Source organism: Nelumbo lutea, chromosome 2 (genome assembly GCF_056320005.1).
Source record: "Nelumbo lutea isolate HS-2025 chromosome 2, American lotus-T2T, whole genome shotgun sequence".
In the NCBI taxonomy this organism is placed as follows: domain Eukaryota; kingdom Viridiplantae; phylum Streptophyta; class Magnoliopsida; order Proteales; family Nelumbonaceae; genus Nelumbo; species Nelumbo lutea.
In genome coordinates this window covers 50378760-50394557 of record NC_142685.1, presented here as the reverse complement: position 1 = coordinate 50394557, position 15798 = coordinate 50378760, and the positions used below count along the sequence as shown (strand labels likewise).

The following is a 15798-nucleotide window of genomic DNA, read 5'->3' as shown; positions in this document are numbered from 1 at the left end:
TCTGAATCATAATCAATTATCCTCAAAAATTGGGTTCATGGATATCGAGATATATTTTAAGTATATTAGAAAAGTTGAATCTTCCTTTTAATCTTGTAAGGGTTTACACAATGATGAACTGGGATCTAGTCTCCAGGGATAGCCCAAGCATTTTTCTGAACTTGTGTCCTCGAAGAATCTTTTTTTAGAAAATATATAGGTAATTTAGAGGATGTTTGGTGCCGTGGTGTTTGTTTTCCATTGCATTGAAAGAAACTGCCTAGCAATTTTGCATAAATGGGTAAAAATTATTTTTGATTATTTCTGTTTATGTAGAAATGCCATACTCTAGAATTTTGTGAAGAGGGATGATTGAAGAATAATCAAATTGATATTTCTACAATCAGCAGGCTGTTGAAGCAATGCCACTTATCAGGTGGCACATTGGGAAATGAGAATTCAGTTTACTTCTCTGGTTTGTTTTATTGACATTACATCATTCTTTTTTTCTAATCTTGGCAATAGGGGCTGAGAGGATTCAAATGTTTTGGGCTCAGTTGTAATGCTTTTGATTGGAGATAAGTTTTTTTAATCTTTTTTTGCTTTTTTTTTCACCTTGTAATTCTTTTTTATTATTTGGGTAAAATGAAAAAACCTCCCCTGAAATTTCTGGCAATCATAAAAACCTCTCCTTTAGTTTCATTTTAATAAATACCTTCCCTGAACTTTTGAGAAACTTGACAAAAACCTCCCTGCCGTCACCTTCTCAGACGAAAAACGTTAGACTGGTGTAGCAATTTCTTCCAAATACCCATTCTACCCTTTTATAAATTATTTTACATGCAAAATTACTGGGTAACCATGTTTTAATTCGACAAAAACATTAGAAGATGATTGTTAAAAGGAGATTTTTGTCAAGTAAAAAATGGGGTTATTTCAGTAATTTTGTATGCAAAATAATTTATAAAAGGGTAGAATGGGTATTTAGAATAAATTGGTGCATCAATCTAATGTTTTCCATCTAAGAAAATGACATAAGGGAGGTTTTTGTCAAATTTCTCAAAAGTTAATGGGAGGTATTTGTTAAAATTAAACTAGAGGGGAGGTTTTTATGATTGTCTGAAACTTTAGGAGAGATTTTTGTATTTTACCCTTATTATTTTGATGGATTTACAATTACTGATAAAAAACAATTTATTTTCATAAAAATAGCATTTTAAATACCTAGTTAGCATATACTTCTATGAAATACATTTTTTTGTGTTCAAGGAAACATTTGAAGCATAGTTGGGCATTCTGTTCCTGATTATGCCACAAATGCAACAGTAAATATATTTCATGCTACCACACACTATCTTAACGGAATAGATAAAGATCTGAATCATATACCTTAATCATAGTTGTCAAGGTGATGCCTAGGTGACAAGGCACCCTTTGAGGCTCGCCTCGCCTAATCGCCAAGCAGTTTTGTACTATGTATTATAAAATACTTTTTTATTTTTTATTTTTTACATTATAATTATAAAATAGGCACTATTAAGCTAAAATATTCATTGTGTTTATATACTAATTTCTTTTTATTATTTTTCTTATTTATTAGGGTTTAATCATCGCTAAATGCTGTATTGAACCCCCAAAGACTTTAAAACCTGAACCAATAAGTAAGGAAGAACTTAAAAATTTGTCTAATCAACACATTTTCTACTACTAGCGATGCCTAGGTGCCTGCCTAGGCGACAAGGCGCTTCCCTGTCGCCTAGCCTCGCCTTGGTGCCTTGAAAACTATGTCCTAATTGGAACTATGGAAGTGTTGATCAAATAAAGTTATGTGTGTAATAAGTGGTGTACCAGATATTGTTTGGGGGAGTTTCAGGGTGGTCCTTTCAAACACACAACTGATTGAAAGCTTCTATCTAGAAGTAGAGTGGTTAATGGAATACAAGTAACTTCAGCAAGAATCCCTATCTGTAGTTTCTTCTGATCAGTAATTGTCATCAGATTTTAATAATCAAAGGAAAATTTGCAATTTTCCAAAGCTTTTGAATATAAGGGACTGGATATAGATACACAGCCTAAGGCTGCTTTAGTAATTCTTTTAAAATGGAATACAACAACTACATATTCAATCCAGGGCCAGTTATCCCCATTCTACTTTTTTTACCACTCCTGCCATTGCTAAGGAGTTGGAAAGCCAACTGTCGGACATTGAGGTCCACATGAATGAGCAGTTCAAAGTAAATGCTTATCTGGCTGTGAGGATAACCAAATGATTGCACACCTGACAGTCACCATCAATGTTAAAGTTTGTCCATGCAGCTGAACAAGATAAATTCAACTCATAAAGTAGTACAATAAGCTCTGCCCTTCACCTAGGGCTGTGAAGATCATCAAAACACTACCATTCTGATCTCTGAAAACTTACCTAATGCCAAATGGTCCTGAGTTACCAAGAAAACAACCATCAAAGTTCATTTTGATTTGACCATGTTCAGGTGCCATCCATGAATGAATTACATTTCTCTAATAAAAACCAGCACTGGTTGAATAGGAGGGGTAATAAGGGATGAAAATTGAGTAATATTGGGCTTGTATTCAGGGCCACTTGGGGAAGAGGACTCAACAACAGCTGAATTGAAGGCGGTGGTTTTTGGGGTTCATAAAGCTGGGGAATTAGGGGTAAGGAAGTTGATAGTTGAAGGAGATTCAAAATTAATCTTAAGCTGGCTGAAACAAAGTGAAAGACCCCATGGTTCTTCAGGAATGAAATCAAAAAGTTTATGGGACTTTCAATGGATATGCAGTTGGTTTTTCAATAGATCCCAAGGTCAGCCAACAGTCTAGCAGATTACTTAGCAAGGAGTAATATTGGGCTTGTATTCAGGGCCACTTGGGGAAGAGGACTCAACAACAACTGAATTGAAGGCGGTGGTTTTTGGGGTTCATAAAGCTGGGGAATTAGGGGTGAGGAAGTTGATAGTTGAAGGAGATTCAAAATTAATCTTAAGCTGGCTGAAACAAAGTGAAAGACCCCATGGTTCTTCAGGAATGAAATCAAAAAGTTTATGGGACTTTCAATGGATATGCAGTTGGTTTTTCAATAGATCCCAAGGTCAGCCAACAGTCTAGCAGATTACTTAGCAAAGCAAGGGGTTAACAGAGAGCAGTGTTTTTGGGCTAAGTTGTAAAGATAAAAGGATAAAGCATTTTCTGTTCTTGTTGCTTTTTTGTTGAGTTTGTTTATGGGGTACTGAGTCTTCCTAAAAGTTCTAAATTCCTCTGTTACTTAATATTTTTTTTTTTTCTGTTGCAGATCGAAAAGAAGAAAACAAAAAAAACCCAGCACTGATGTGCAACCCCCTAGTAAAAAGTGCATAGAGATTCCCTTGTATCAATCATTTCATACATTGTCAAATGCATTCAACCACTCCAACCATGATCAGGACAATGGTGGACTCATCTCTAGCTTCTTGCTTTTGAAGATTCTAGCATTTATCTCACACCAAATGCTCCACATTACTGCAGCATGTGTACAATACGAAATTATCTTACCTATTGGTATTGAGAGGGAAAAAGGTTCAAGAATTCTTACAGCACCAAATAAAGGGAGAAAGTGATTTCATACCATTGCAGTAGAAAGGCAGGAGAGAGATTGTTGACATCTTCACCACTCAAATAAAGGATGCACCTGAGGATATAGGCTGTGGGTGTTTCTACATGCATTAGAACATCTCTTCAATGTTGATTATCTTGGTGTGGCTTCCTAGAAAAAATCTGTGATTTCTAGAGGATTAGGACCAACCCAAAGAGCTTTGGTTGGTAAAGGTTGGTAGTGAGGGGGTGATTTATCAAAGATTTTATAAGAAGATGCGGGCAAGAAGACATCTTGAAACAAATTAAGAAGATTTTTATCATCCTCATCTTCAAAGTCTCTCAAACCTATTACTTATCAAAAAAACAGAAAAAGTCTCTCAAACCTCTTCTGAAACCTAAGTCAGAAGAGATACCCTCTGAAAAAAAAAACAAAGTTTAAATTTTAGGCTGTGTTTGGTTTGAAAGAAAAGGTAGGGAAAGGACTCTCTCTACCAGATGTCCTCTCAAAACCTAACCCTTTGACCTGAAACTGGGTCACATCTGGTGTGTGTCAAGAGAGAAAGATATGGAGTCACTACGACTTTCTGAAAGCAACATGGTATTGGCTCTGTAGGAATCTCCAGAGTCATTTTTTAAGCAATGAATTATTTTCATCTATAATTATACCAATTTCAAAGCCCTTATGTCTAGGTCGTATTGTTCTTGTTGTTGTCAGTTTTTGTTTTTTTTTTTGAATGTTTCAACACTGCCAAATGATGCAGGATATCCTGAACCATGCTACTCTGCTTGAAATGACATTGTTACTGCAACTTGACTGAGAATTTAGCTGATGTGCATTTCATATTCATCCACTGGGATGTAAGAATTTTCTTTTTCCCCCTTCGCTTCTTGCATCTACTTCATTTAAAATTGAAACTTGAAATTATCCTCTCATGAGACACAGGTACTTGGTGGTGATGCAGATGGCCCAATAAAATACCTTGTTATATTTGATGAAAAAGCAGCACGCTACTTGGTAATAAACAAAATGTCATTAATTGTTTTAAATGGGAGATCATAATGACTTTGGCTCATAATCACACAATGATGCAGTCTCTTCCCATGAAGCTTGTTTTATGAAAGAAGAGGGCAAAAGAAGGAAGGTCCAGTGATGAGGTTGAAGATTATCCCGTACCTTCAAGAGTGACTGTAAGGTGCAGACCAGAAGTTGCTGCAATTGAACTGCAGGAAGCAGGGGTAATCTCTAGAAACCATTTAATCAGTAATGCTCTATTATCATTATGTAATATTTTCTTCTGATAGTTTTCCCTTTTAGTATGGTCTCTTGAGGTTCATATGATCCTATCTTATCTTTGACTATGTCTGAGAGAGTGGATAGGCACATGGTGATGGAAAAATCTCAATATCTCATTATGAGTTTGGAATATGTAGGATCTTGCTAGATCCAGCGAGACCCCTATGGCTATGGGGGGCTCACAGGATTACTCCTTGCGCGACAAAAGGTCTCGCTCTTGCATGAAATCGTTCTCGCTCCTAAAAGACCCACATGATGTGAGTCCCTGATTAAGATGCTTTAGGGGTGGCTGTTAGAAGTGACTAGATTGAGACTCGTGCACAACATTACCTGGTATCTCTGGACATGTGTCTACCAGGATGGTTCCCAACTCCCAAGGATGTGCGAGATTGGTAGAGTGGCCCCCCAGAGACATGTCCCTTGATGAGGAAAGCATGAGATTTGTTCCCCACTTGCTCACAAGTAGTGAATGTTCTAGAACAATCTCAACCGTGCATGGTTGCATGGCGAGCTTCCTCTATATATATAAAGGACTTAAGCTCCTGCTGGGGGACCTTCAGACTTCATATCTTCGGGGGTTGGGGGGGAGGGGGGGAAGCCATTCCATTCACCCTTGAACTCCTTCTACTCTTCTTATAACACTCTAAACACTAATCCCCACTTTCAGAACTCCAGGACTAACCTTATCCCATTGGCTTACACTATGTATTCAGGATTATGAGAATTCCAAGGGGAATGTTTCAAGTTCAAAGAGAGGAAGGTCAACCATTGAAGATGGCCTTGTAAGGCAGCATAAGCTTTCTCAGCTGCAAGATATATCACTCTAGTGGGGCAGAAGATGACATTTCTGAATGATTGCTGGTGAAATAGAGCATTATTTGTGCTGGATGTTATACTTACCACAGATGAAGTAACAATGTATCCCCACTTTTTTATGCTCTTCATCCACAAAATATGTATTTTATTAGTCAGTGTGTTATATGCATTTTATTTAAGTGTATGCATGACATAGATTTTAATCCTCCTGGTAACCAGATAAAACTATGTGAGATGGTTCTAAATCTTTGTTAGTTGATGTAAATATTGATAAAGTCACGACTCACAAGTTAATGACTATCAAAAAAGAACTCACAAGTTAATGAAAATTGACTGCGAGGGGTAAGTGATTCAGGCAGGAGTCACCACCATGGTCTTCTCATGCTTGGGTTGCAACTTGCAGTATAGACTCGGGTTTCAGCAAGCAATGTTACAACAAACCTCTGAATCACTGAAAGACAACCATACATCCTACCACATAAAAGGGAAAAAGAAAGCTAAGATAAATCTTTATCTTCAACATGAAAGTAGAGAAACGCAAAAAAAAAAAAAAAGAAAAAAAAAGAAAAAGATATCTTTCAAACAGTAAGATGAGTCTCAAGTCTGAAACGCAAGCCTTCTCGTATGTTAGATATGACTAAAGAAACAAAGGAAACACAATTAGTTGGCCATGGGCCCTCTTGAATCAAGTTGGCCGTGGTTTTGATCTTTGAGTGGAAACGATGCTGCAATAACTCAGGTGGTGTTGTTAAAAGAGTTTCATACAATTTTCTTTTGGGCTGGAAATTGTTAATAGTCAAAACAGTTTAATCAGGAGGAACAGCTTCTCTCTTCCAATTTCCACCACACATTTTTCACCAAACAGAATTCAAGCTTGAGAAATAGTACTTCTGGTTTAAGTATAGACTGAACTGTGTCTCAATCCAAATTCCAAGCACTTCACCGCCACCAGTGACTATAGCTGTATCCACGTAAGGCTCCTAATCACCACACACAGAATGAGGAACATTGGACAAGGGCCCCACACGATTATTATCTTGTTCTATGGTGATCGCCACACGTCAACAGAATCCGGTGGCGACCCCAGCTACCTTATCCACGAAAAATCACAAGCATCTGACTTCTTGCTTACGTGGTCTTATCCAAACTCGTACTCCGGATCATCCAACAAAAGCCCAACTCCATGATCATCGTCATCACTTCCAAAGTAGCACTGAATGGCTACTACGATTCCTCTCCAAGCTCTATTCAGTCCAACCTCGTCGGTCCGACGAGTAGCTGCGTGTCGCCGATTCATATCCGGCAGCTTCCCACTGCAGCCAGCATCTCTTGGTTTAGTACTGTCGAGGGGTAAGGAGAACATATACCAGAGAAAGATCAATGAGAAGAGACGTTCGACTGTGGTGTGCGCAGTAGGGGAAGTCTCGGCTGATGCAAATGCATATCTGATCGCAGGCGCGGTGGCCGTGGCACTGCTCGGAACGGCTTTTCCCATTCTCTTCTCTCGCAAGGATATGTAATTACTCTTTTCCCTGATCCCCTACAGGTTACAGACCTCAATTCAATCTCTCTCTCTCTCTCTCTCTCTCTCTCTCTCTCTCTCTCTTTCATATTATTACTACACAGGTTCAGAATCATAGGGTGGTCTCCGGTTTCTTCCATTCGAAATGGAAGAGTAATCCTGAAAAATTCACGAAGACCAACACCAAAAGATTCAACCCAACGGTTTCTAGCTAGATTGAAAACAGAACCGCCCTCTCCAAACATATAATTTTGGTTAGAGATGTTGACTAACACCATAATGCTTCATATTTCTGTGGGATTGGTGGTACAGATGTCCAGAATGCGATGGTGCAGGATTTGTGAGACAAGCAGGGGTGACGCTGCGGGCGAATGCGGCAAGGAAGGACCAGACTCAGATCGTTTGCGCTCGTTGCAATGGCCTTGGCAAGCTTGGTCAAATTGACAAATAGAATCCCAAGTCTCTCAAATTTCACACAAATTTAATAGTCATTCAAGAACACCCCCCCCCCCCCCCAGAAGCTCCTGTTTGTTCTTCGTTTCACGTTATTTCTGTTGAATGTTATATTATATCATACTGCGTGTATGGAAAGGCCAATATGCGTGACCAAACAAAGGTACAAATGGGTAACTCATTGCATTCCCTTTCCATTTCGAATGGATTTGATGGGGCATGGATTCGTGACATTCGTCTACTAGGGGCACGCATCGTGGAAGGCCGTTTGTTGATCTCACATGTGCAAATATAGGAGTAGCATACATTTCATACTTCCTCCCATCCTGTTTTTAATATATTAAAATTCTAAAACAAATAAAAAACGGAAGTTTTATTCTTATTTGGTTCAAATAAAAAATAAGAGTTTATATAATTGAATATCACTAAGAAGAAAAAAACCATGAATAAGAGTTTTGACTTCCGAGAATTAAATGCCTGGAGCTAAAATGACTCTCTAACTTTTACTTGATTACCAACTGGGATCAACAATCGAGGTAAGGTATTGAATTGAACAGAAAATTAAGAGCGGCTCGTGATAACATATGCTCTGTCTTTTGCTAATAGATCCTTGTATTTTATTGATCCCAGTTGGTGTTTGGTTTATTTAACAACATTGAGTGAGATATAAGAGAGAATTATCTCAGCCAAGCGTTTGATTATCTGAACTCTTAAGGCAATGGAAATCCAAAAGAAAAAAAAAATAAAAAAAAAACAATTGAAACAAAAAGCTCATTTGAGTTTTAAATCTTGTGAAAATCTGTAATTGTTGAATGATTTTCTACAGGGATGAATGTAGAGGAGATCCTGGGATTCCATTTGAGATTTAATTGATAGTTGATACTTAGTAGTATAGTGAAAGATATGGGAAAGAGTCGTTCTAGCTAGGCGTTTGATCCTCTAAGCCCTTATTCTTGTTTTTCTTCTAATATTATTTAGTTCATTCGTTGGAGAAAGATTTGAACAAAATAGGAAGAAAAAACCTTTAAAACCATATTTTTTATTTATTTTAGAATTTTATAAATTTCAATATATTAAAAACAAGATGGGAGGACATTTATAACGTTTGTGTAAATCTCCCATTTACACATGTGAGATTTAAGCATGAGAGATTGTTGATATGACACATTCTGATTTGATGTATAGAAAGCTTTACAAGGATGGATATATAAGAGATCAGGACTCCAAGAATACAACTCCCCACATTCAATATATATATATATATATAAGGATTTCTATTACTAGAAAAATATGGGGTTTCTCAATTCTGAGATCTAAACTGTATAGATAAAGCTGCAAATTTGTGCAAGGTGAAACATACAAGAATAAGAGCAGGAGATGGGAGGGAAGATAGTTAATCAACAAAGCTTAGGCACAAGGATGGGCCGTGGAAATTGTGATAGAAATGCATTAAAATTCAGGGGATGATATAAAGAGCACAGTTTAATTACTTATGTCTTAAATGCACCTCATACATCAAAATGTTTTTTGGAAAAACCAAACAGCAAGCGTCTTCTCAAAAAAAAAATAAAAAAACGGATTTTTGATGTGGTGCCGTTTTCTCATCAATCCCATACACCTACGTAATGATAATATGGGATGGCATGTCTTTAACATCTGAGTGTGACATGAACCATTCCCTCATTTTGGAAAAGAGTGAAAATCTTGCTCAGTCCTGGAAGTATGTACTTCCACTTTCTGATGGTGGTTTTGAACGTTAAATGAGGTGGCTTAACATCCACCGTGAAAAAGTGGAAGGGTTTTTAGTTGATACAAACACCTTTTCATCCCTAATATCAATAAAAATAACCTTTTAAATATAATTTTTAAAAACAGGTGACATTTTTTCGATAAAATATCAAAATAAGGGCAAAGAAATGGGCAAAAACAATGTTCATTGTCTCCAAACCTGTGACCTCCATTTTCTCTCTTTCTCTTTGGCCCTTCCTCCTCCTCCTCCTCTTCTTCTTCTTCCATATTTGGTCTTTGATCCTGTTTGTCCTCTTTTGGCGATAAACATCTTTCAGCAGCGATGTTTCCTATGCATTTAACGGACCCCCTATTCTCAGTCCTCTACATTGGTCAAATAAAAATCACTGTGACACCCAGAGCTTGCGGCTGTCTTCTTCTTGGTTTTAGACAAATCTCTGACCAGGCGATAGTTTCTTCTTGTTGTGCTTCTATTCATAAATGTCTCAACATTGTTGATTGAAGGAAACCAAAAACATCCAATATTCTCATCCCCTGTTGTAGTGAACAAATTCAGGCCGAAATCCACTGCAAGTAGACCCTATTCTCCCCTATGACTGTCTTTTTTGTTTATTTGATTATTTTCTTATATAGGCTCTTCAATCCCTGTTTGAACAGCATATGTTTGTTCGATCATTAGAGGCAGAAATGAACCACTGCAGAGCTATCCTCCGTAAAAGCCATGACTAACGATTTGTTTATAAATTATTATTATTATTATTATCTTTTTTTTTTAATATTTCTTCCTTGAAGGAGGAGAGAGAGAGACCGGAGGTGGGGGAGATTTGTCATCCTGTCCTTATTTGATATTTTTTTAAAAATGTTACTGTATTTTAGAAATTAAATTAAAAGGTTATTTTTATTGATATTATGGATGAAAATTGCCCTTATCAACTATAATCCCTAAAAAAATAATAAAAACAAACTGAAATAAAAAATTAATCAGACATGTTGGGTTGTTGCTTGTTGGAGAATGATTGGAAAATTCTTCAATCTTCAATTTTCTTTGGTTCTTCAATCTTCAATTCTTTCACGTTGGAGAATGATTCTTCAATTCCTCAATATTCAATCTTCTTCCATAACAGGGAATAAGAACATAGAGTTTTCTTACTTTGGAGAGTTATCTGGAGCTGCCGAGCAACTAACTACTAGGATTAGAAAACAAGAAAAATCTATTTGGAAAGTAGAAACTAATTAATGTGATTGGATTTGGTAGTTGGGACACGACATGTAGGAAAGGGATGGGGGAGAGGCATTTGCACTTCCTAAGGCCTGTAAGTTTTTGATTTTGAGAGAGGGGAAGTTGGTCAACCCGATTTTGGTTTCCTTTTTTTTTTTAGACTAATATGGGTCCATGGAAAATTTATTTTCCCCGGGTATCATGTCTGAGGTGGGTAAATAACTTTCCAGCTGGAGAGAAATTGTCAAAACTTGGATAATACAAAATGACTTGGGTAAATGACTTTTTATGGTTAAAATGATCACTATCTTATTTACGTAGAAAATAAAAATACATGGATAGATACATTAATACATTTATCTATATAAGTAAATCCCCAAAAAGCGGAATGGGCTTAAATTCCATAATATATGTTTATAGCCAGATCGGGTCAGTTTATACACGTAAACCAAAACCACTTCGGGTGGGTTCTCCTGTTTAAAGAATCAAAACTGACCAACATTGTTTGGAAACTGGCCAATTCAAATTGAGTCGGGGTGGATTGGTCATTTTGGTGGAACTCATGAACAGCCCTAATTGAAACTAAACTTGGGTGAATTTCCTACAGGGCTGTTAATGGAATCTGCAAGTACAAAACCCAATCTGACACTGATCTGATTAAGATCGGAGTCTGATTAAATTTCATTATATATATGATAATGTAATAAGTATATATTATCATATATGAGATTGAATTAAAATTTTTTAGTTCTTATTTGTTTTAAGAGAAAACAAAAATTCTGTACATAACCCAAAAGACATCCAGCTGCACATTATGAACATTATGAACATTTCACTATGAATTAATTTAATATATATGTATGAAAAATACTCCCAGTATGTGATTGGATTCAGTGTGCATAGAGTTTTTACTTGCAAGTAAGGTTCTAAATATCGATACGTCTGATTTTGAGATTAAGTCTTATATATAAAATACCACATATGTATAATATTACATTTTAATTAAATGGTATATAATATGTATATAATATAAAATATTATATATAATAAATATTTTAAGTGTCATAATGCTTTTGTATAAAATATTTAATGTATAATGCAACATAAAATAACATATATACTTATATATTATGTATAAAATACATTTATAACTATAATGGATTTAGAGGTATTAAATCCAGGCGGCAAACCTACACAGGCCTGGAATTTTCAGATCGGGTTGAAATGATCACCCCTTTTTATCCATATATATATATATATTAACGGCCAACTAAAGAGGAGGTAGCGGATCAGATGGTAAAAAAATTGATGTTCCCTACTTCCAAACCAAACCTAGCCACTTTCATAATAAAACCTAAAGCGTGATGCTTTATGGATTGATAATTTGATATTAATATATATATGAACCAATTTGATTTTAGAGATCTACATATCAAATTACCTATACCAGCAGTAAGAAGTAAGAACTAATCTTAGTAATTAGAATCTTGAGTGATTAAGAAAAGTATGGGATTATAAAGGAAAACTACAAGCTTAATTTCTCGTAACCTAGCTAGCGTAGAAGTTGTGCTAATTTTGGGTTAATCATTCAAAGCTTATAAGTTGGATTACCCATGTATGTTAGCCCAATAAATACTGGCACAAGCTAACTGACTGAAAATTTATTATAAAAACGATTACAAAATCAGGAAGTCATATTTGCATTTTTATCTCCTGCCCCTTTTCTTTACGATGCCACGTTGGAGACTCCAACTTGTAAATTAATGTGAGCCAATAGGCGCGCTAATAAATTAGCAAATATGACTCTTACACTTGAGTATTAGTAGGTATAAATAGTTTGGATTTACTGTTAATCTCTTCCTCCTCTTCTCTCTGCTAATCAGCCTCCCAAATAAAGGTTAATCCTCCGTGAATTTTATTTTTTATGGATTAATCTTTTAGAAAAAAGTTAATAGGAAATCCAAACAGGGGTTAGGCGGCCCATGATGCACGACCCATCACCTCTCCCTCTCTCGAGTCTCAATTGGGACTGGATTCTAGAAATGGCGACAGCTGGAGGTTGATGAAGCCTTAATTCAATTAAAATTCATTTTATAAAAAATATATAATGCAAATATACAGTGGTGGTTTTTTATTTTTTATTTTAAATCCAGAGCAATTAATTGGGAAATTAAAATTTGAGTGAATTTCCATGTGAGCGTTGCTTTTTAAAAGATGCTTTGTAGTTAGAGAGACAAGAGACATGAAGAAGAGAAGAGAGTGAGTGAGTTAATAGTTAAACATCTCTGGTTGCCACCGTTACAAATCAAATATATATATACAATAATTACAGAAGAAAGGAGAACGACCGATGCCCCTAATGTCAGAATTTATAGTTTTAATGTATGGTCGAAGTAGGTATCAACTTGGAATGATGCCAATTCACGGGCGGGCGCGAATGCATACAGTGGGGGTATCGATCTATTTAAATGTTTATAATCGTGTAGTGTAAATCAAAAATCTACATTGAACAAATCCGTACTTTTCCGTATTTTAAATCCTTGATTAAATTTTGTCGGAACCGTTTGGAGTGGTCTTGGCCCATAAAAGCAGCTCTGGGTTTTCCATTTCTCTTTATACTGATCAGAATGACGTCCTTTTCGCTAGATCTTGATTCTCCCACAAAACGAACCCCGAATCGAATCGGAAGGAAACTGGGTTTCGTCTTTGTTACCAACACTTGGCTGAGTTCGAATCTGCTCCCCACCCGCTCTCGCCCCATAAATGCCCCACACGTCCGTAGTGCGCTATCTGTCCCTTCACACGGCTTCTGCTTGTAGCGCGTGCGGGGCTAACGGGACGTCCGTTAGCCCCTCCGTTACTCCCAAAACTTGCTTTTGCCTTTTGGTATCAAGTCCGGTTCTCGTTCACTAAGTTGTTCTTTTGGGGATTCACGCTGCATGGTTTCCGTAGAGGAAATCCACACAAAGGAGGGTTGTCGAGGAATGCGGTCGGGCCTTGATTTGCAAAAGTTCCAATCTGAGCGATTTCTCCGGTGAGGTTGTTATGCTTCAGATCGAAGCTCACCGTTACCGGCAATCTCGCAAGTAATGCCGGGATTTCGCCGGAGAAATGATTGAAGGACAGGTTTAGAGTTCTGTAGAGCGATTTCAAATTGCCAAGATCCGCCGGGATAGTTCCATTGAATTCGTTCGATGACAGATTGAGCTTCACCAAGTTCTCCAGCTTGGGCCAAATTCCATCCGGAATCTCTCCACAAAACTTGTTCCTGGCCAGAACAAGCCGCTGCAACTGACGGCATTTACTCTGGTCTCTGGGAATGGATCCTGAAAGCGAATTTTGAGAAAGATCGAGGTTCTGAAGCCGAGGAAGATTGCAAGTCGAAGGGGGAAGCGGACCAGACAGGTTATTACCGTAAAGAAAGATGCTGCGGAGGGACGTAGAATTGAAGAGTTGAAGGGGTATAGAACCGTAAAACCTGTTGCCGTGGAGGTTGAGACGTCGAAGAAAGACGAGAGTACCGAGCTCAGACGGAATGTATCCTTGGAGATTCAGTCCGGAGAGGGAGATTCCGACGACACGAGGATCGGAGAATCCGGTAACGTTGATACAGGAAATTCCGGACCAGTTGCATGGGCCAGTGTCCTGTTCGTTCCAGTTGGAAAAGGCGGAGGCATGCAATGTTTGATCAACGGCAGACTTTAAAGCGAGAAGGGAGAGACCGTCGGGAGATAGAGAAAAGGTAAGATTAAGGGCGTAGAGCTGCAGAATGAGAAAGAAGAGAAGAAAGAGCTTCATTTGGTGTTCGATTCTGCAGAGATAATATTGAAAAGTCAAGAGTCTCAGCGTTTCAAGTTTCCCAGAGGGAGAGAACCAAACTTCTACGACGACGACGGCGCAGCTCTGGCCTGTGTGTGTGTTGTGCTGGTGGCATTTAATACATAAAAAAGAGAAAACAGAGATTTGATTGCTGGGTCCCACTTCTCGCCAGAGTTCTCTTCTTCTTCTCCGGCACCGGTGATCTACAACGAAAATATCAGAAGAAAAAAAGAAAAAACAAAAAAAATGTAAAAAAGGTGAGCTGGAGAATACCGCCGGCTGTCGTTGTAGATTGCCGGTGCCGAAGAAGGAGAGTTTTGGGGGGTAACGGACGTCCCGTTAGCCCCGCACGCGCTACAAGAGGAAGCCGTGTGAAGGGACAGATGGCACACTACGGGAAAGTGGGGCATTTGTGGGGCGAGAGTGGGTGGGGCGCAGATTTAAACTCCACTTGGCTTCCTCTTCTTCTCTCTCTCCACAGTGTCTGTGGCTTCTTGTAGGGAGGCGTCTAGAAATTTGAAGTGAGTATAATATATACATAGGCAGTCGAGCAGAAAAAAAAGGAGTCTTTTTCCTCTTCTCCCTGTCTTTCTACAAACCTTGATGAACGGTCTGTTTTATCTTTCTGATTCGATACTTCACTCTTCCTCCTTTGTTTTCGGACTGCCGTCCTCTGCAAATAAAGTTGCATTTAAGTGGAGTTTCCGGTCGAGCTATTCTAGACTGGTAGTGTTTGACAGAGGTGAGAGATTAGAGCTGACAATTTGTTTTTGTAATAATTAGCATGCAATTAAAGCTTCTTCTCTGCAAGTGTAATAATTAGGAAATTAAAAAAAAAAAATAGTTAGCGGAGGATTAACATTTGTTGAATATTTGTTGGGAAGTTGAACAGATAGGGACAGGTGGCCTGATTGAGTGGGTTAATAGAAAAGAAAGGAGAAAGAAGTTAGCAGCAAATCCGAACTGAGGTATAAATGCCTAATCAATCCCCCTACTGAGGTTGTGTCATTTCTTCAGTATCGTCGTGATTGTAATCAGGAAGATCAGGATGATGTGCTGTTATTATCTAATGAATCAAAAGAAGGAAAATCAATATCATCCAAACCAATATGAAAACCACCAATCAAAACACATACATGATCTGTCACATTAATTTAAATCAACTATTTCTTCTAAAAAATTGCTCGAAAAAAGATGTAAGTCCCCTACTTAGAAAGAAAGCTAGAATTTTCAGATCTTATCTTTCCAATAAAAAGGGAAGACCCCAACTAAACCTTGAGAAGGTTGTTGGTTTTATTATTTTATTTTCTTTTTGTTTGATAAAAATTAGGATAAATCTCTTAAACTATCCCTGTA

The 15798-nt window shown here is 37.5% G+C and overlaps 1 protein-coding gene and 1 pseudogene across 1 annotated transcript; one reads left to right on the top strand and one right to left on the bottom strand.

Moving 5' to 3' along the window:
- Positions 1-6873: 6873 nt before the first annotated feature.
- LOC148870586 (uncharacterized) lies at positions 6874-7817 on the top strand. Its single transcript, XM_088973909.1, has 2 exons — positions 6874-7196; positions 7515-7817. The coding sequence occupies exons 1-2, from the start codon at positions 6898-6900 to the stop codon at positions 7651-7653; spliced, it is 438 nt and encodes a 145-aa protein (XP_088830035.1). The 5' UTR covers positions 6874-6897; the 3' UTR covers positions 7654-7817.
- Positions 7818-13512: 5695 nt separating this feature from the next.
- LOC148870585 (receptor protein kinase-like protein ZAR1 pseudogene) lies at positions 13513-14421 on the bottom strand (annotated as a pseudogene).
- Positions 14422-15798: the final 1377 nt, after the last annotated feature.